The 20793-nt window shown below is 47.9% G+C and overlaps 1 protein-coding gene across 2 annotated transcripts in view; it reads right to left on the bottom strand.

Moving 5' to 3' along the window:
• Positions 1 to 20793, bottom strand: part of TSC22D4 (TSC22 domain family member 4) — a 352090-nt gene that overhangs the window by 303349 nt on the left and 27948 nt on the right. For both annotated transcript variants that reach the window (XM_069215644.1, XM_069215645.1), the window contains exon 2: positions 1085 to 2500. In XM_069215644.1, the coding sequence (XP_069071745.1) occupies positions 1085 to 2485 (1401 nt within the window). In that variant the 5' untranslated portion in view covers positions 2486 to 2500. The remainder of the gene's footprint in view (positions 1 to 1084; positions 2501 to 20793) is intronic.

The raw sequence follows: 20793 nt of genomic DNA, 5'->3' as shown, positions 1-20793 counted from the left end.
GGCCATGGGAGTCTAATGCTTTATTGCTCAGCCAATAGTGCCCCAGTGCGTAAGAGTGCCGAGGTATGTGCAAGTGCTGAGGTATGTAAGAGTGTTGCAGTGTGTAAGTGTGCCGAGGTACGTGAGAGTGCTGTTTCTAATGGCACTCCAGGTAATGTACCTGTTTTGAATGAGATGTGGGTTTGGATGGACTGCAAGGTATGTAGCTCTTTCAAATTTGGGGCTAATGTGGGGGAACTTCTTCAAGCCTTTGATGACATGGGCTTCGCCGTGGAGGATGCCTTCCAGGAGTGCTCAGGTGGTGACGGAGAGGCTGCTGTGTACAGCCTCGTCGTGGTGTGAGAGCCAGACCATGTATTGTTGTTCAGAAATCAGATTTAGGTTGGAAATGTACACTTTTAAGGAGAACAAGTACCACTTTTTTTGGTTTTCTTGATGGTGTGCTCTTCAGTACTACGTCCCTCACACCGTCGTACATTTCCCTCCTTCATGCCTACATTTCACACTTGTTTAATAAATCTTTTTATTGATTTCGGTGACAGAAACTCTACGATATAAAGCACTATTAAAAACCAAGGCATCACAGACCTGGGTACTGTAAATACCCCATTGCCCCCTCTCAGCTTGATTCTAAACATGGCTCGATGAGTGTCCCGTGGCAACCGACGGCAACCGAGTCTGGGGAGCTACAAATGTTGCCTCTGTAGTCATTCCAGTGTCCCCACATTTTTGGCTATTTTTGAGGGCTGCCCGCGCTTCATTGCATTTCACACTTGAGCCTCACATTGCCCCTTCACCCCTGCATTCCTCTCCTCTGGCCCTACAACTATCTCTTACCCTGCATTCCCCTCCATCGGCCAGACATTTTAACTTTTTCTCCGGCCATGTTGCTTATAAATCTGGCTTCAGATTTACATTCAAGATAAGTCAAACCAAGCTTCAGATCAATGCCAATGAACCAATCAGCACCCACACTTCCAGAGGACGAAGGACCCCAGCCTGGAGTGTTCCCATAGCTGGCATTACATCCTACACAACAATTCAACAACCCCAAGGAGGTGCCACTTATTCACAAAACTCATACCTTTCTCTTATCGTTGGCTTGGATCACCTGGAGGACGTTCTTGGACATCATGTGAGAAGTCCCGGGCTCGTCCACCACCACCACTGGCACTGTGTGGATCCCCACAGGCGACTGGCTTGACACTCCACTTGGTCGGACATTCACCTGTTGCTCCCTGGTGCCCAAATCCCCAGAGGTGACTGCCTCACTCCCAGAGATGGTTGAGACCTCTAGACAAGAGCTGGTGGAGCGGATATCACTGTGTGTTGTAGTCGTGCTTGCCACCTGGGTAGCATCGCTTGTCCGAGGAAGGGGCAAAAAAGGGTGAAACTCACTTGTGGGGGTGTTCCTTGGACTGACTGGGCTCTTCAACCCAGCGCCCTGGTTCCGCTCAAAACTGATTTGTGGCAGACCGCTTAGCGAGCGAGGTTGGTGCGGGGCAGTCACATTCAGGGTAGCGTTTTGGAGCACCAGGTGGGGAGTGCCCTGGGAGTGGACGTATGTGGTGCCATGGCCCTTCCCTGGTGACTGTGGGCAGAACTGCGTCACAGGCTTGAAGGAGAGTCCTGCAGCCTCCAAGTGTGAGTCCAGCGAGTGGCCGTGCCGCATGCTGTCCAGAATTTTGGTGATGCCAAGGTGGTCCATGTCCCTGTCATAGAAGTCCACACAGGTCCAGCGCCCCCTCTTGTAGGGCTCCCCGAGACCCTGATCCAACTTTACTACTCGGAACCTGGAGCTGGTGGATGTGAGAGGGCCAGCAGAGGAGATGGTGGACACCAAGGAGCTATTCGGCATCAACAAGAGGGGACCATTTTTGGAGATGGCACCATTGCTGCTGCCTGCTTTGCTCTCGGATGGCAAGGCACTGCCATTGACCAGGCACGTAAGTCCATTCGGTGTGCTGAGTATGAGTTGTGGACCACCTGAGGGAGTCTGGTTCCCATTTGTCACTTCGCCATTGGCGAGGACTGTTGAAGAGCTTGGCCCAGGGTAGGAAGATAATATTCCATCTTTGTTACCATGTGGTGCCACCGGTGTGCTACCAGAGTCCAATGGAACAGTTACACCTTTTTCATCCACCAACACAGGCAGTTCAGCTCCCTCATCACGGTTTCGTAGGGGGATCACACGCCCTTCATCGGCAGCATGGGAGGACAATTCCTTTGTGGTTGGTGCTGTAGGATGTAATAAGGTAGCCAGAGGCCCCACTGGGTGGGTATTGGCAGAGGTGGGTGGTGAGCTACGAGGGGACCCTCGTGGTGACCTGCCGGGGAGACTTTGACCTCCATTAGTGAGTGGAGACAGCTTTGGGCTATCTGGGTCACTTCCGAAGGATTCCTTGCGGCCCTCGCTCCCAGGCTGGCCATAGTCTGAAGTCACACTGGTGATCTGGAAGCCGCTCCGCTTCTTCCCAGTACTCATCTTTCCAAATTAGAGCTTGATTTTTGAGGACAGAACAAAAAGACAAGAAAAAATATATATTATCACAAAAATGATGGCAGAATAAATAAAAAAACAGACAATTGCAAAATTTCCGTCACAATACCATCATCTCACCTCGCTTGATCAATTGCAGAGACGAGCACTGAGGGTGCCAGTGTTCTTGCACAGTTCTAGGTCAGGCCTAGCCAACATATATCTAAGAGTGCATGAGTGTCAGGCAACCACTGACGTGTAAAGGGTTTCCAGTCAATGTCATCAAATATAAACTAATTTTATAAGTAAGTCATGATATTCTGGCATGGAGTAGCCTGGACACTGGTCACCCCTGCATGAGGCACTAATGGAAGATGATGATTGACAGCTCCAAAAAAGAGGCGCATAGTTCAAGCTGAAACCTTAGGCTGGGGCATAATTCACAGCTTCCATGGTGCAGGAGTGTGACACCATCTAATCCTTGTGAGGCAATAGTGAACTGCTCTGGCCTGGGCTCTTGAGAACAAACACTTGGGGTGCCACCATCATTTAACCTAATGAGATCTGATCAACCATGGCTCAAGCCGAGCCTGACCAGCCCACTGATACAAGCTCATAAGAGCTCTGACCATAGTCTGTGAGTCTGTAGTAAGAGCTCTGACCATGGTCTGTCAGGCTGTAGTAAGAGGTGTGGCCATGCTCTGTACTTAGTAAGAGTTGTAACCATAGTCTGTCAGTCTGTAGTAAGAGGTCTGACTATGGTCTGTCAGTGTGTGGTAAGAGCTCTGACCATGGTCTGTCAGTCTGTAGTAAGAGGTGTGGCTATGCTCTGTTTGTAGTAAGAGTTGTAACCATAGTCTGTCAGTCTGTAGTAAGAGGCCTGACCATGGTCTGTCAGTCTGTAGTAGGAGCTCTGACCATGGTCTGTCAGCCTGTAGTAAGAGCTCTGACCATGGCCTGTCAGTCTGTAGTAGGAGCTCTGACCATGGTTTGTCAGCCTGTAGTAAGAGGTGTGGCCATGCTCTGTCTGGAGTAAGAGTTGTGACCATGGTCTGTCAGCCTGGAGTAAGAGCTCTGACCATGGTCTGTCAGTCTGTAGTAGGAGCTCTGACCATGGTCTGTCAGTCTGTAGCAAGAGCTCTGACCATGGCCTGTCAGCCTGTAGTAGGAGCTCTGACAATGGTCTGTCAGTCTGTAGTAGGAGCTCTGACAATGGTCTGTCAGTCTGTAGTAGGAGCTCTGACAATGGTCTGTCAGTCTGTAGTAGGAGCTCTGACCATGGTCTGTTGGTCTGTAGTATACGGTGTGGCCATGATCTGTCTGGAGTAAGAGTTGTGACCATGGTCTGCCAACCTGTAGTAAGAGCTCTGACCATGGTGTCAATCTGTAGTAAGAGCTCTGACCGTGGTCTGTCAGTCTGTAGTAAGAGCTCTGACCATTGTCTGTCAGTGGGTAGTAAGAGCTCTGACCATGGTCTGTCAGTCTGTAGTAAGAGCTCTGACCATTGTCTGTCAGTGGGTAGTAAGAGCTCTGACCATGGTCTGTCAGTCTGTAGTAAGATCTCTGACCAGAGCTCAGGCCAGGACATCATGAGGTCTGTCTGAATAAAAAGCCCCACCACTATCCAGGCCCAGGGTGAGCACTACATGGGAGTCATTCATTCATAAACATTCTTGCATAATAAAACCCATAATCAAACATATTACAATGTCAGGCCTGTAAAATTAAATAAACAATACAAATCCGGAGAGAAATACAAGCTGAGTCTAGTTATCCATGCTTTACACAGTTTTCTCAGCGTCATTGCAGGCTCTAAGAGCATCAGCTACAAACGTACGCTATGGCCAATACTACCTATGCTTGCATCCTGAATGTCAGCAAGCAGAGAGCAGATTTTGTTAGGAATGATCCACATTGACACAGCCTTCAAGCTGAGGTCCTGGTCCAAAGGAGGACCGAGAACTTCTAAACCAGGGGTCTCCACCTTTTCTATGATAAGCGATACTTTCTTGCCATGAAAATCACCACAGGCTACTAATACTAACAGTGTGAAAATAGTGACCACATCAGACAAGATTACAAGTGGCCACCCCATGCAACATTACCAGAAGTGATCATCTAAGTTCACCAGACAGAGTTGCTAGCACTAATGTGAAGAAGGGCTTATTAATCTGGAATGCCACCTTTACATGGTTAATACATAACAGCCATATTTGCAAGGCCCCTGGCATGAAGGTAATATTATCAGGAAAACCTTTCCCCAGCGCCTCATGGTTTATTGCTCAAATAGCACCCTTAATTATATTTTGGAAATTAAGCTTATGAGTTCTGAAAATACACATATTTTCATCTCAAATACATGCTTTACAATTTTGGGATGAATATGTTAATTTAGCCAAGCAAAAGGTTCTAATTTAGTTGGCTGGCCTGCACACAGGAGGGTTACTCATGGATAGCCGGAGAGCTACCAGCAGCTCACAAGCTACTCGTTGGAGAAGCCTGTTCTAAACTCACCAACATGGATAAACAAAAGTCACTCTGTTATTATTTTTTGTCTTAGTCTTTTGGACAGAGGAGCATTTAGGTATTCAGGTAAGACTTCGATACATACCCCAAGTTCTCTTTTGATCAACGTCTACACCATCCATCAGTTTAGATCATATTTTAATCTGCTTAGAAACTGCAGAATGAAGAAGCCATCAGTACAAAAAAGATTGAAATTCCAGAGAATGCAATGGATCCGTAAGGAATTTATCTTGTTAAGAATGCTGTCAGGCGACAGGGGTACTGGCCGTGGGCAAACACATACCAAATCGCAATTCTCACTGTCCCGTCACTAGCGTTTGGAGAAGGGGACAGTTTTCATTCAGTCGACTCTACCACCAAGGTATTCCTAACCAGGTCCAAATGCAGTTGCAGTTGAGCTTTGCTTGTGGAGGAAGGTAGGCAAGAACATTTCCTTAGGTATTACACTGTTCCAGATCCACCTGGGATCCAGTCAGGAAAGAATAGTTCCGTCACAAAAGAGAGATAGTAGCAGTGGTTTAACAAATGCCATACTCCTTTAAGGTAAATACAGTCATTCCTAATTAATTGTAGCAAGCTGCTCAACAGGGGAAAGCACCAGGCTCCCAAATTAGTGCCACATATAGTAAGAAAGGCTCCCAGATTAACATCAGCAAAGGAACACCCAGAGCAGATCAAAAGTTCCATAAATTATGAATGACAATTTAGTAAATCCAGTTCAGGCGAGAATTCAGTGGTAAGATTGAGGCGTTTATTCCATTGAGAAGAGGCAGCCGACATGTGTTTCATCTTTCACAACTATTTCAAGGCTTATTATTCGATGCCAGTAAGCACCAATTGTAGTCACAGTCGGAATTGTAAGGATAAAGGGCAGATCCGTAACAAAGTCTGCAGAGAAAGCAAGGCATCAAGCCTGATTGTCACAAAAGAGTACTCCGGAAGTAAAGTCAAAATGAGTCACAGGGAGAGAACCATGATAAGTCCCCCATATTCCTCTGTCATGTGTGAATGAACGCCAGAATTTTAACCACGTGGGATCTGAAGGCAGGCAAGAACATGTCCTTAGGTATTACACTGCTACAGTTCCACGTGGGATCCGAAGGCAGGCAAAAACATTTCCTTAGGTATTACAATGCACCAGGTCCACACAGGATCCGTGCTATCCCACAGAGGCAAGCTGCCCACAAGCCAAGGTAGGGATAGGCTCTGAGCCTAAAACTTCCAGTATGGGGCCTTCTAAAGGGCTATCCATGTTGTTGTTTAATTGACAGAAGGCAAACAATAGAGGCACATGTTTTCTTTGCTTAGGCTAAATGAAATGAGTAGAACCCATGTTGTGGAGCACACCGCCTAGATCAAATTATTTGCTTTCCTAATAACTATGTGTACATAGCTTTTAGCCATTTCCAGAAGATCTTTCATTTACTGGTATTAACAAGATAATTTACAACATTATAGTCTAACTGATTCAGAGAGCTCACTAAACCAATAAAGGTTTGGTCAAAAATTACCTGAACATCTTCGAACTGCAGAATCTGAATACCCTTCCATGTTTTAGTGGAAAAGATTTTGGGTCTGATTTAGAACTCAGCGGACGACTTACTCCATCACATAGGTGACAGATAGCCCGTCCGCCAAAATATTAATTCCATTATTTCCTGTGTGATTTATATTTCGGCGGATGGGATATCCGTCGCCATTGTGACGGAGTAACCTGTCTCTCGAGTTCTAAATCTGACTCTTTGTCTTGTACAAGTTCTGGCTCAGGTCGGCCATGGGGAGGAGAAGTAGCAGAAGGGCCACCACACACTTGTTTCAGGTGTTGAACATTTGCCTCTGTACGGAAGCGCACGTGAAGATGGTGGATGCACTCACGTCTTTGCGCTGTTGTAGGTAGGGCTTACTATTTATATACCACCCACCTACCTGGGAAGCAGTGGAGTGCTACACATTATTGGGAAGACCTGAGAAATAAGGCTAGATCAGACACATCAAAGAGGGATCTATCTACCTTTCAGGTGTTTATAATTGCATCATATTTCAGCTATCTACTATTTTAGGCACAGAAATATTAGGAAATGTTTTCACTTCAGCCAAGTGCAGGAGCCGGGATAATAATCATGTCTTCAGGCACCCAGGATCCACATGGGCATCTTAGCCTAGACTTATCTTATTTGATGATCACATGCTTATGAGAGATGTTAGACTGGGTGCTAAGGGCGCCACACTCTATCTACGGGGTATCCCAACAATGCAAATGTGCTGATTCAACACAGGTGCAGCTTATGAGGGTCGCACCTGCCGTGTCGTTGTCTGCTTAGGCCAGTACAGATGCGAGAATGCCCCACTCTTCCGGATTACCGGTCATTCACCCTTGTTCAGTGTGCAACAGCTTTTTAAGTCGATTCTACCAGCCAGAGCAATTTGTCCGGCTGCGAAAAACATATTGTGGGCTTACCAACAACATACAGGGACTTGCAGCCCGCCCAATGCCTCTCAATGGTTGGTTTTGCTGTCATTCTCTTTTGCCTGATTCTATTTTGATAGTTTTTTTGTGTCCCAGCTTGACAATTTTGTGTTTGTCCCTCTCAGTGAGCATAGCCTATTTTCCATCTCTCCAACTGGCTAGCTTCTATGCTTCCACTATTCACTTTAGAGCACTATGTTTTCTTTTTTGTTAAGCTCTCCATGGTTGTGCAGCTGTTTTCCAGCTTTCTCCCTTGAGTCCTTTTCCCCCCCCTTCCAGGTTGCTCTCTGTCACCTATGTGCTTTTCCTGCCCACCTACACTACTGGTGCTCTCTCTTGCCTGTGTGCCCCTGCACGCTATGTTGTTCCTTCACCTGTGTTTCTCCTTTTCCCATGGTGTTCTCTCCCTCGTGTTGCTTTTCCGCCGCCTGCTGTGTTGCTTCATTCCCAAGCACTCCCCAGCACCTTCTCCTGCAACCTGTTCATCTGTTTTGTCTTTCAAAAAAGCGCTTTTACTCTACATTTGAAAAAAAGAGCATCTGTACTCCTTTTTTTCAATTGAAAATTTACCTTAGATTGGTAAACAAAAAAAGAAATGCCTGTGTCATTTTGTGGCACTCTGTACGTATATTCGATCCATGAAAATGACACAGTAGCCACATTAATACTTTTTTTTTTTTTATTGTGTTGCACGGCAGGTGCGATGCTGTACAGCATGGCTAGAAATCATTCGGAAAGCCAATAGAGCTCAATAGCAATGCCTCTTGGCTTTGCCAATGCTTGTTTCGGGTAGCTCTGAAGTTTGTGCTTCCTAAGTCACAGGAACAAGCAGTGACATTCTCTCACATGCTCCACTTTGGACACCTGCCCTTTCTCCAGGTCTGATGGAAGTTATGTGCAGGCCTCTGAGCCGCCTGAAGCTCCTCGTGGGAGTGGAGCCAATAACAGACAAGATGGCGGGTGCTAGCGGGCACAGTCACAGCAGAGCAGCTTCCAAGGACGCGAACTAGGGGAGCATGAACACTTCACCAGGAACATTTGCAGGCCAAGCGGCTCTTCCACACCCGAGGGCGCAGAACTTTCTTTATAATTAGCGGCAGCTCCTACTTATGTCTTGCTTGCCAGTGCATTATCGCCAGACCTTATGTGATCAGCAGAAAAAGAGCTTTAAGAAGCGGCCCTGAAAGAGAGGCTTAGGCTCCACCCACAGGCTGATCCTCCGTCCTACAATTTTTTGATTAGGCAAAATTTGCATACTACCATTGAAAACAAATGTTCTTTTGCACATTTTGCCTTTTTATGAGCTTCTACTCACTACAGCAGTTCTAAGAAAAGTCAATGGTAAAGGCCTTGTGCTTGATTGTCCCTCTGGGAAACGTTTTGCAACATTCCATATGTCTGATCTGTTTATTATGAAAACTTATGACAAAGGTACTAGGCATGGTGTATTTATTGTTAAATACACATGATAAAACCAATATGTCTTTACGGGGGGAGGTTGTTATTAGACTATGGAGTCGCAATGCCGGAATTTTGTACATCTGGCCCCTAGTTTCTAAACTTACTATTGACTGAAGAGCACTTTATAAGCCAAAACTATTGTCAAAACACGAATTGCTGGGTGGTGCGTAGAACTCTTCATGGCCTGGCTTGTACTGCTGGGTTACGGGTAGACGGTGGTGACGCCTGTATGACGGAGTGTTGTGTAGGACTCTCTGTGGCCTCGCCTATACGACAGGGTGGTCTGTAGGACTCTCTGTGGCCTTGCTTGTTCTGCTGGGTGGTGTGTACGACTCTTCATGGCTTCACTTATACTACTGGGTGGTGTGTATGACTCTCCGTGGCCTCACCTGTGCTGCTGGGTGATGTGTAGGGCTCTCTGTGGTCTCGCTTGTACTGCTGGATGGTACGTAGGACTCTCAGCGGCCTCGCCTGTTCTGCTGAGTGGTGTAGAGGACTCTTTGTGGTCCCACCTGTACTGCTGGGTGTTGAGTAGGACTCTGTATGGCCTTGCCTGTACTGCTTGGTGGTGTGTAGGACTTTCTGTGGCCTCGCCTCTACGACAAGGTAGTGTGTAGAACTCTCGAAGGCGTCGCCTGTGCAGTTGGGTGGTGTGGCAGACTCTTTGTGGACTCGCCTGTACTACTGGATGGTGTGTAGGACTCTCTGTTGCCTCGCCTGTATGAGAGGGTGGTGTGTAGTACCCTCTGTGGCCTCGCCTGTACTGCTGGGTGGTGTGTAGGACTCTCAGCTGCCTCGCCTGTTCTGCTGAGTAGTGTGGAAGACTCTTTGTGGTCTCACCTGTACTGCTGGGTGGTGAGTAGGACTCTGCATTACCTCACCTATATTGTGGGGTGGGGTGTAGGACTCTCTGTAGCCTCGCCTGGTCTGCTAGGTGGTGTGTAATACTCTCTGGGGCCTCTGCTGCAATGCTGGGTGGTGTGTAGGACTCTCCGTGGCCTCACCTGTACTGTTTGGTGGTGTGTAGGACTCTCTGTGGCCTCGCCTGTACTACTGGGTGGTGCGTAGGACTCTTCATCACCTTGCTTGTATTGCTGGGTGGTGTGTAGAATTTTCCGTGGCCTAGTCTGTCCTTCTGGGTGATGTTTAGGACTCTTTATGGCCTCGCCTGTGCTGCTGGACGGTCTGTAGGACTCTTCATGGCCTCGCCTCTACTGTTGGGGGGTGTGGAGGGCTCTCTGTGGCCATGCCTGTACTACTGGGTGGTATGTAGGACTTTCCATGGCCTCGCCTGTACTGCTGGGTGGTGCGAAGGACTCTACATACAACTGTTCGCATATGACTCCTCGTTTGAATTATGATAGCCTGTTGCTTATAATTAGGCCCACAGATGTCAGGTATATATTTTTTGACATTTCAATCTGTATTTTTCCATATGGCTCTAGTGCGTGTTTACTGATGTATTTGTCCATGAGCAGTGGGGAATGTTTGTTACACCAATATTGGTTATAACACCTGCTAGCTCCAGGAGTGTTGCACAGGCCCTTGCACCAGCTGGAGCTTAGCCCCACAATGTATGGGCGCTGGAGAGAGGGTGCCAAAATAACCACGCTGGAGTTCAGAAGGTGGATAAGCAATAAAGATGCCTCTAACGTTTATTTTATTATAAAGGTCAAATATCATTCTCTGTCTTCTGAAAATTAATACTCATCGTTTTAACATGGAGACTGATGTTTACTTTTCTTTCTCGTACTGTAAACTAAGAGGATTTTGTAATGCGAACTATGTGAAAATCTTGTTGAGTGAGAAGGGAAAGGATGTAGTTAATGTTGATAATGTTAATTACTTTTTCTAGAATAGATTAAAACTTCAACAGAACAAATATTTCAAAAGGAAACCAAATATCAAGCACTGTCTTGTTTAATTCTGAAGTATGATGGAAGTAAAGATTTTAAAAGGATCAAAACAAATCAAGGCACCTTACTTGGTGATGCTCAAATGATACATATTAACTGAAACCAGATTTCCCCACATGATCATTTATGCGCTGTATAGTTTTATCAGTAAAACCACGTCTGTACAAAGTTGGTGGCCATATTAATGGAAAATATGCTGACTGCAAATGACAGTATGCTACTACACAATGCTTTAGTAATATATTTACAACAGAGTGCTCCATATGCACCACCAGCTGCACACTACTCCCTTATTGCTGATTTGCTACACCTGTTCTTTGGTGATGCTTGGATGTGTCACAATCCCCATGACTTCAGTGGCGTAACAGTGATGGCAGCACCCCCACCCTGGAAACTGTCACTTATGATTACAAGCAATAGTAAATGATGGGGGCATGATTACAGGCACAATAGTGATAGGGAAGTGATTACAGACAATAGTGAACGATGGGAGCATGATTTTAGGCATAATAGTAATCACGCCCCATCATTTACTATTGTCTGTAATGACACCCCCCTCATTTACTATTGTCGGTAATCCAAGCCCCCTTGTTTACTTTTGTCTGTAATCACACCACCATCATTTACTATTGTCAGTAATCAACCCCCCAGTCATTTACTAGTGTCTGTAATCCTGGCCCCATCATTCACTGTCTGTAGTCACGCCCACAACATTTACTTCTGTCTGTAATCATGCCCCATGCATCAATTTTTTACTATTGTCTGTAATTACGCCCCCATAATTTACTATTGTTTGCAATCATGGGCCCCAACATTTACTACTGTCTGTGATCACACACCCATCTTTTAGCCGATGATCCATTAATCTAACCCCATCAGACAGGCATTGTTCCAGTCATCAGCCTATTTGAGAAACGTGGACCATAGACACGACAATCCCAGACAGATGGGTGAATTCCTTACTCTGCCATTCTTTAACATTAATCAAATGGGTGGAGTTGTAAATTGCATTCTGGTACATGTAGTCACAAGCAAGCAGTCTTTCCCCTCCGCGGGCAAGTGGAATGGACACTTTCATATTCAAGCGCAGCTCAGTGCTTGGTAACCACTGAAATGTGTTTCATAGTTCCATATTCATTTGAAGAGTAAATTGTGGGGTGTGTATATCTTGGTACTGTATTCTTCATTAATGCGAGCCAACACAACTCCTAGTCGCTACATTATATCAGTTCTGTTTCAAATAAATGCTGAACCATGGGTAACTCGGTGTCTCCCTGTATTCATGTGCATCTTTCCATTAAACCTCGATAATCATGTAATTCCAACCCCCTGCGAAAGGCACCCAGCAAGGGGTAACTCTTAAATAGAAATTAGTTAGGTGACTTTGAAGGCTAGTCTGTTACTTACCAGGTTTTTCTCATAAAACGCATTAAAAAGGCACTTTTGACGCACTTATATTTTAGTTTTAATATGAAAAGTTTCTCCCTGCTTCCACATTCCCAGCTAAGTTTATAAAGTACTGTATAGCGCACTGGAAGCTATCATCTTGAAGAGCAAGCGCTTCATCATGATATTGACACGGCAAAATAAGTGCAGACGAGCCTCCTTTGTCTACACTCCTCTGGTGGGGCTTGTGATGGTCATCTCCATTCAGCAACTCACATTTAGGCCTCGTAGAAAGTTTAATTATGCTGTTGAAATTTGCACTACTTCTAAATTTGGATTATAAGAAATTACTGAAATTACTTGAAATTTTGCACTATGCAATTTTGTATGCTAGAGGCTCATATGCGCAGAAAATATTTGCCAAGGGAGGTTTATTTCTAGCATAATGCAAGACATTTTTACTCGAAGTGTGCGCTCAACTGAAAAAAATCACAGGTGATACCAGCAAACCACATTTCATATTGAAAGTGTAATTTCCCCACTTTTAAAGATAATTCATGAAACAGCACAGGCATTCCGCAGCTGCAGACGGCGAGTCTCGCTAATCTAGTGCTTCTCGCTCTCGTGCTCATGGTCTCCAGGTGGCTTTTCCTCGCCCCACCAGCTCCAAAATGGCAAATCACGTGTCTGACAGTATGCACCTGCTGTTTAAAGCTATTCCTTCTTCCTAATTCTTCGAAGAATCTCCCTAGTGATTTCCCAGACGACCCCTTAGGTGCCTGACCCTTTTCATCGGAGTTCTGCTCGTGTTATGGTGGATGGGGAAACAGAATTTGAGGTTAGTGAAATCTTTGATTCCCAGATTTTCAGAGGTGGGTTACAGTTCTTCAATCAATATTTTCCCTTTTGAACCAGTCAGTTTCGCTCTGACAGATCCAAGGTGGGGTATCTGATTGGTTCTTTGACAAAAAGAGGAGTTACCTGGGAACTCCTCTGGTTGTCGGGGAAAATCCTTCCCTGAATAATTATGTCATTTTTTGGGCAAACTTCCAGAAGATGTTTGAGAGACCAGATGTGAACGAGAGAATGCGTTGTATGAACTATCTCTGGGAAATAGTTTTTCTTCTTTCCTTTGAAGTCTTAATCTAGGGGGGAAGTTTTTTACTCATTTAACTTTTTCCTTCTGAGAAGGGGGCTGCTTATCAAGGAGACCTGCCTGCCACACAGCCCAGTGTGTCATCGCATCACCTCTTCAGACAGCAGAAGGCCCAGATCCGGAGTGCGGCAGACGTCCTGACCAGAACATCCGCCCCGTGTCATCACAGAGACTGATTCCACTTCCTGTTTTTTTAAAGCTACAAATCATTGCTCACAGGCGCTCAGAAATGATAGACGCTCAGTATTTGGTGGTAGCTGCTTAGCTCCGCCCTCTCATCAAGCTGACATGATGAAGCAAGTTGTGTGGAGTCTCAGAGAAGAAAGTGCAGCCTACGAGGTTCTCTGGCAGGTTAGGCCAGGACAGGTGCTCCCGGCTCAGCCCAAACAGGGGCAGGTCAGGATGAAAGAAATGAATCGGAGGATCAGGTTGAGAGGATCCTTTGTTTAACCAGGAGAACACTCCTTCCCCTCAGAGTTCTGCTCTGGTGCCAATGTCTGGAGCCTGGATTTTCGAATACAGGGAGGCATTTTAGCACCAGACAGCGCTCCTAGGGAAGTCGTCAGTACTTAGTTGGTGATCCTCGTTGAAATAAACGTGGTTGATGCTTACATGCTTAACTCTACTGTATATTGTGTTGGTTTCCCCCTTGTTGCAAGCTGTATTGGACCATTTAGTGGGCTACCATGTAAACAGTGATATCTGCATTGTTTTGGCGCACTGCCACCTTCGCCTTGTCCTGTTCAGCTGTCCGAGCTCTCTTTCTCTTGGGCTGGAGCCAGGTTTTGTGTTTGCTCAAGCTCCCCATCCATGCCTCTTCTTGGAGTTTCAAGGGGACATAAACATATAGGCACTTTCAGGAGGCCACGTCTCGGGTGCTGACAGAGAGGGGACGGTGCAGGCCCAGAAGATCATGTGAAGAGGTCCAACTTGCCACTCATGTCTCCTCTGCCTAGATTTGGAAGAGATCTCACAGACTGGAAACTCTGGGCCTGATTTAGAATTTGCAAATGGTGTTACTCCATCACAAATGTGATGAATATCCTGTCCGCCATATTACGATTCCATTATATCCTATGGAAATCGTAATAAGGCGGACGAGATATCCATCACATTTGTGACGGAGAAACCCATCAGCCAAACTGTATTTCAGGTCTTCTATGTTTTCTAAGCAGTAAAAGCGAATCACTTTTGTAAGCATTGCCACCTGCTTTGTTTTTTCCACATGTTGGGTGCGTTGAATTTGGCTGAATTTGCATCTTTTGTGGCTCTTTTCTCCATCCATGGGTCAGGTTGGTCAGGTTGTACTGTATTCATGACAACAAGGGCACATGGCTTTGAGGCTGCGATCCCCAGCCTTTGACCAGCCAATCCTACTTCAACCCTTCTTTCAGGGCGTCCAGGTAAAGTGGAGAGATAAAGGCTGCCTTCCCTGTTTGGCGTGGTAGGTCCTGGAAGGGCCTAAGGACTAGTTCAGACCCCCTGTCCTGCTCTTCGCCCCTTTACACCCTTCCTTTAACTCAGCCATATCCAGCTGGCGTTCAGTACCCTACAAGAGTTCCTGCTACACAGCCACTGACTGCGCTCTCTCTCAGCGGTTTCTTTAATGCCACCCACACCGAGGGACGGCAATGTCACCACTGCTGGAGGATTTTTCAGTCCATAGAGTTGAATTTATAATGCACCTTGTCACATTCTGGATCCGCAGAGCACGCAGGATTGCTTACTGTAAAACAGTTCCTCTAGACATCAAGAGCTGCTCGATGGCTCCTCTGAGTGGGCACTGTGGATCGTGTTAGAATAGGTGTTCTCCCTTGAATCTTAATGTTGTCATCAGAGCATGTACCCTGGCTGGCTCTATAGTGCCCAGTCCTGTGGGTTGCTCCCGCATCTTCTGGGTGGTCACCCTATGGCTGGCTCTATAGTGCCCAATCTAGTGGGTTGCTCCTGCCTCTCCTGGTGGACTCCCCAGAGAATGTACCATAACTGACTGTAAAAAACACACAGTTCCAAGGATTGCTGCTTGCCACACCCGGGTGGGCTCCTATGGCCTGCTGTATAATGCCCGTTCCTATTGATTGCCTTCCACTGTTTGCTGTGGACTCTTCATATAGATTACAATGGCGGGCTCTAAACAGCGCCTGTTCCAATGGGTTGCCCCTCTGTTTGCACTCCAGAGCGTATACAACAGTGAATGCAGGAGTGCGCCTCCTCGTGGTCACCCCTTTTACATATGGGCACTTTCAGAGATCCATATTCGGTGTGGTTTATACTCTTCTACACACAGGCAGGAGATGGCAGGTACCCACATGCGCGACCGCACCTACCCTCCTTCTTCCCTGCTACACCCACATGTAGCCACGTCTGTGCGCCTGTGCAGCACACACTGCGAGCAGTCTCTGCCACATAGACACACAACACCAAACCACTGGCCACTTAAGCATCAGTGCTCTTCCACCATCCAGGAGCTGACATCTAACGCTGAAGCACCGGTGTCCCAAGGTGCGGTGTGCTATCTATAGGCATGAGCGCCTCGGTGCCTCTGCAAGGGCTGAAGCGCTATATAAATGCATCTACAGTACAACCCTAGCAGAGGTTTTAGGAATTTGGAAACAAGCGTTAATTTACTACCTAACGTTCAACAAGCCCCAAAACCTTCCCCCAAGAAACACCCACCCACGTCCTACATTAGAGTGCAACTGGCTATAAAAAAGATGCAAAATACTGGCACAGCCCTAGGAATTTCACTACCAGGGGTTGTGTGCACTTCAAGGCATTTAGGATGTATTTATGCATCCTAAGGGCAGTGGAGGGGTACCAGACGGAGATACTTCTAAAGTCTTGTCTACCTCATCTGCACAGCCAAAGACGTAGCTACACCCCCTCCCCAAATGAATGCATTTTCAGGAAAATAGTACAGGTGCTTTCCGTCAGGGATAGCACAAGGGACGTTTACATACACCCAGCAAAAATGCACTCACTTTCGTTCACTCTCTGCTTTGAAAGTCTTCAAAAATGTTCGTTATGTTACAGAATATGGTGTTTTCCTCACTCCCTCTCCCTTTCCACTGCCCCTTAGGCCCATCTCCTGCACCCTGCTTGTTTTATAATCTATTTTAATATTATATGCCAGCCTGATTATTGGGACATTTGACGCTCACCTGCCCCCCCCCCCTTCTGACGTCCAGACCTGTACAATATACTGGCTCTGGAGGGTCGCATTTATTGTACACGTGACATTGGGAGGACTGCGCACTTTAACACGGTGTGCCAGTTTTAATATCTAAATCCTTACCACCAACCAGGCAGTGCATCTCTTTCCCACTGGAGGGGAGGGGCTGTCAAAGGGGTTCTGGATTGAGGGAAAAAGTGGAGACTTCCTGTGCAGCCCCCTCATGTAGGGTGTCGGGCCACATTTTAGGTCATTGTTATTTTGCACTCTATCCCACCATTGGACCCAGCCACATGAAACTCAATCTTGATCATGCTACAATGGGAATAGTGCAACCTGAAGCCAGGCCTGGTCCTCTCTCTACCAGGACCACTTTTGTCCTGATCAGGGCTCATCAGCCAGGGCTAGCTTCATTCCAATGGCCCAGTGTGTATTGGACCTACGGCTGGGCATACCCATCCGACTTACGGCGACTCACTAATATATAAAAAAAGTAATGAATGGAATGCTTGAATTATTCTCAGCCGCTGGTAATTATTTGTGCCACATTCCAGTCCGATGTTTTCTTTGTACAGCCACCTCAGTTTATACCCTGCCATATGCAAATCAGTTTTGACACTAAAATGGGAACAGTTCAGCCCGAAACGGAACACAAGCCACACCACAGACGTGCCCAGTAACCACTGCCTGCCCCACGGCCCACCATAAACACGGCCCAGTAACCACTGCCTGCCCCATTGCCCACCAAAAACACAACCTAGTAACCAGTGCCTGCCCAACACGCCCAGAATAAACATGGCCCATAACCACTGCCTGCTCCATTGCACACAGTCACAGCTCAGTAACCACTGCTTGCCCCACAGCCCACCGCAAACATGGCCCATTAACCACTGCCTGACCCCCGGCCCACCACAGGCACGACCCAGTAACCACTGCCTGCCCACAATAAACATGGCCCAGTAACCACTGCCTGCTCTATGGCACACCACGGTCACGGCCCAGTAAGCACTGCGTGCCTGCCCCACGTTCCACCACAGACACAACTCAGTAACCACTTCCGTCCCCACATCCCACCACAGATATGGCCCAGTAACAGCTACCTGCCCCACGACCCACTGTAAACACAGCCCAGTAATTACTGCCTGCCCCACGGCCCACCACAGACATAGCCCAGTAACCACTGCCTGCCCCACAACCCACCACAGACGACCTAGTAACCACTGCCTGCCCCACTGCCCACCACAGACACAGCCAGGTAACCACTGCCTGCCCCACGGCCCACCACAGACACAGCTCAATAACCATTGCCTGCCTCACATTCCACCACAGGCATGGCCCAGTAACCACTACTTGCCCCTCAGTCCACCCACAGACATGACGCTGTAACCACTGCCTGCCCCACTGTTCACCACAGACACGGCCAAGTAACCACTGCCTGACACCCACAGACACGGCCATGTAACCACTCCTTGCCCTATGGCGCACAACAGACACAGCCAAGTAACCACTGCCTGACACCCACAGACACGGCCATGTAACCACTCCTTGCCCTATGGCGCACCACAGACATGGCCCAGTAACCTCTGCAGGCCCAACAATGCACTATAGACGTGCCCAAAAACCACTGCCTGCCTCAATCCCCACCACAGATATGCCCAGTAACCACTGCTTGCCCCAAAGCCCACCACAGACACAGCCCAGTAACCACTGCCTGCCCACTGCCCACCTGAGACAGAGCCCAGTAACCACTGCCTGCCCCACCACAAACACAGCCCAGTAACCGCTGCCTGCCCCACAGCCCACCATGGAAACGGTCCAGTACCTACTTGCCCATGACCTAGCACAGACACAGCTCAGAAATCACTGCCTTCCCACCACAGACAGCCCAGTAACGATTGCCTGCCATACAGCCCACCACAGACACAGCCCAGTAACCACTGCCTGCCCACAGCCCACCACAGATACAGCCCAGTAACCACTGCCTGCCCCACGGTCCACCACAAATACGGCCCAGTAACTACTGCCTTCCCCGCTTCTCAGTTCAAAGGCCTTTACTGAAAGTCCAACTACAAAACTGTGCCAGACAGTGAGGAAGTTTAGTGGCGTAAACCCTGCTGCTAGCTGTAGACCCAGGAGCTGCAGGCTTGAGGCTGACATTACTTGTAAAGAGAACTACATGGACCTGGGATGCCTTCACTACATGTCAGCACCAGGACCAGGCCTTGGACCCTTGCCAGGAAGGCCTTGGCACTGGAGCCCAGGTGACACAGCTCAGACAGGGCGTTACAAACAACAGCACAGGAAAGGCCGGCACCCTTCAGTGCTCACTGCTGGCCAAACTACTGCCCACTCTTTAAAGGTCATTAAATTTACATACGTGGACCCCAAATGGGTCGATCCAAAGAATTCTGGCCATCACCAACCAAAATCACGGAAAAGCCTATATTGGCACTTCTTGACCAACGTGGGGAACTGTAGGAAAATGGCTCCCTGTTGCAGTTACCCCCCACTTTTTGCCTGATATTGATGCTGACTTGACTGAGAAGTGTGCTGGGACCCTGCTAACCAGGCCCCAGCACCAGTGTTCTTTCACTAAATGTACCATTGTTTCCACAACTGTCACACCCCTGGCACACAGATAAGTCTCTTGTAAAAGGTACCAGTGGTACCAAGGGCCCTGTGACCAGGGAAGGTCCCTAAGGGCTGCAGCATGTGTTGTGCCATCCTAAGGGACCCCTAACCTAACACAGACACACTGCCATTGCAGATTGTGTGTGTTGGTGGGGACAAAAAGGCAAAGTCGACATCCCCCTCAGGGTGCCATGCACACAAAATACTGCCTGTGGCATAGGTAAGTCACCCTTCTAGCAGGCCTTACAGCCCTAAGGCAGGGTGCACTATACCACAGGTGAGGGCATAGCTGCATGAGCAATATGCCCCTACAGTGTCTAAGTCCATTCTTAGACATTGTAAGTACAGTGTGGCCATATTAAGTATATGGTCTGGGAGTTTGTCAAAAACAAACTCCACAGCTCCGTAATGGCTACACTGAATACTGGGAAGTTTGGTATCAAACTTCTCAGAATAATAAATCCACACAGATGCCAGTGTTGGATTTATTACAAAATGCACACAGAGGCATCTTAGAAGATGCCCCCTGTAATTTACCCAATCCTTCAGTGCAGGACTGACTGGTCAGTGCCAGCCTGCCACTGAGACAAGTTTCTGTCCCCCCGAGGTGAGAGCCTTTGTGCTCTCTGAGGACAGAAACCAATCATGCACTGGGTGGAGGTGCTTCTCACCTCCCCCTGCAGGAACTGTAACACCTGGGGGTGTCTGTGGTGCCTTTTGTTACAGCACCCCAGGGCATCCCAGCTAGTGGAGATGCCCACCCCTCTGGACACAGCCCCCACTTTTGGCGACAAGTCCAGAGGAGATAATGAGAAAAACAAGGAGGAGTCACCCACCAGTCAGGACAGCCCCTAAGGTGCCCTGAGCTGAGGTGACCCCTGCCTTTAGAAATCCTCCATCTTGGTTTTGGAGGATTCCCCCATTAGGATTAGGGATGTGCCCCCCTCCCCTCAGGGAGGAGGCACAAAGAGGTTCTAGGCACACTCCAGGACAGTAGCCATTGGATTCATATTTAGGGGCGACCCAGAACCCAGGAAATCAGATTCCTGCAACCTGAAACAAGAAGAAGGACTGCTGACCTGAAGGCCCTGCAGAGATGACGGAGACGAAAACTGCTTTGGCCCCACAACTACAGGACCGTCTCCTGACTCGAAGAAAACTGCACAGCGACACTTCCGACAGGGACCAGTGACCTCTGAAACCTCAGAGGACTGCCCTGAAACCCGAAGGACCAAGAAACTTCAGAGAACAGCGGCACTGTTCACCCACAGCACCATCTTTGCAGCAAAGAAGCAACTTTTAAAGAACTCACTCTTCCCACCGGAAGAGTGAGACTTCACCCTCTGCACCCAACGCCCCAGGCTCGAGCTCCAGAGAACAAACACTACAGGGAGGACTCCCAGGTGACTGCGACCTCGTGAGTAGCCCGAGACGACCCACCTGGACCACCACAGCGACGCATGCAGAGAGAATCCAGAGGCTCCCCTGACCGTGACTGCCTGTAACAAGGAACCCGACGCCTGCACCAAGTTCTGCACCCGCAGTCCCCAGGACCAGAAGGAACCGAACTTCAGTGCCTAGCCTAGTCGGTGGTTGGCC

This window comes from Pleurodeles waltl, chromosome 12 (genome assembly GCF_031143425.1).
Source record: "Pleurodeles waltl isolate 20211129_DDA chromosome 12, aPleWal1.hap1.20221129, whole genome shotgun sequence".
Lineage (NCBI taxonomy): Eukaryota > Metazoa > Chordata > Amphibia > Caudata > Salamandridae > Pleurodeles > Pleurodeles waltl.
This window is presented reverse-complemented; position numbering and strand designations above follow the sequence as displayed.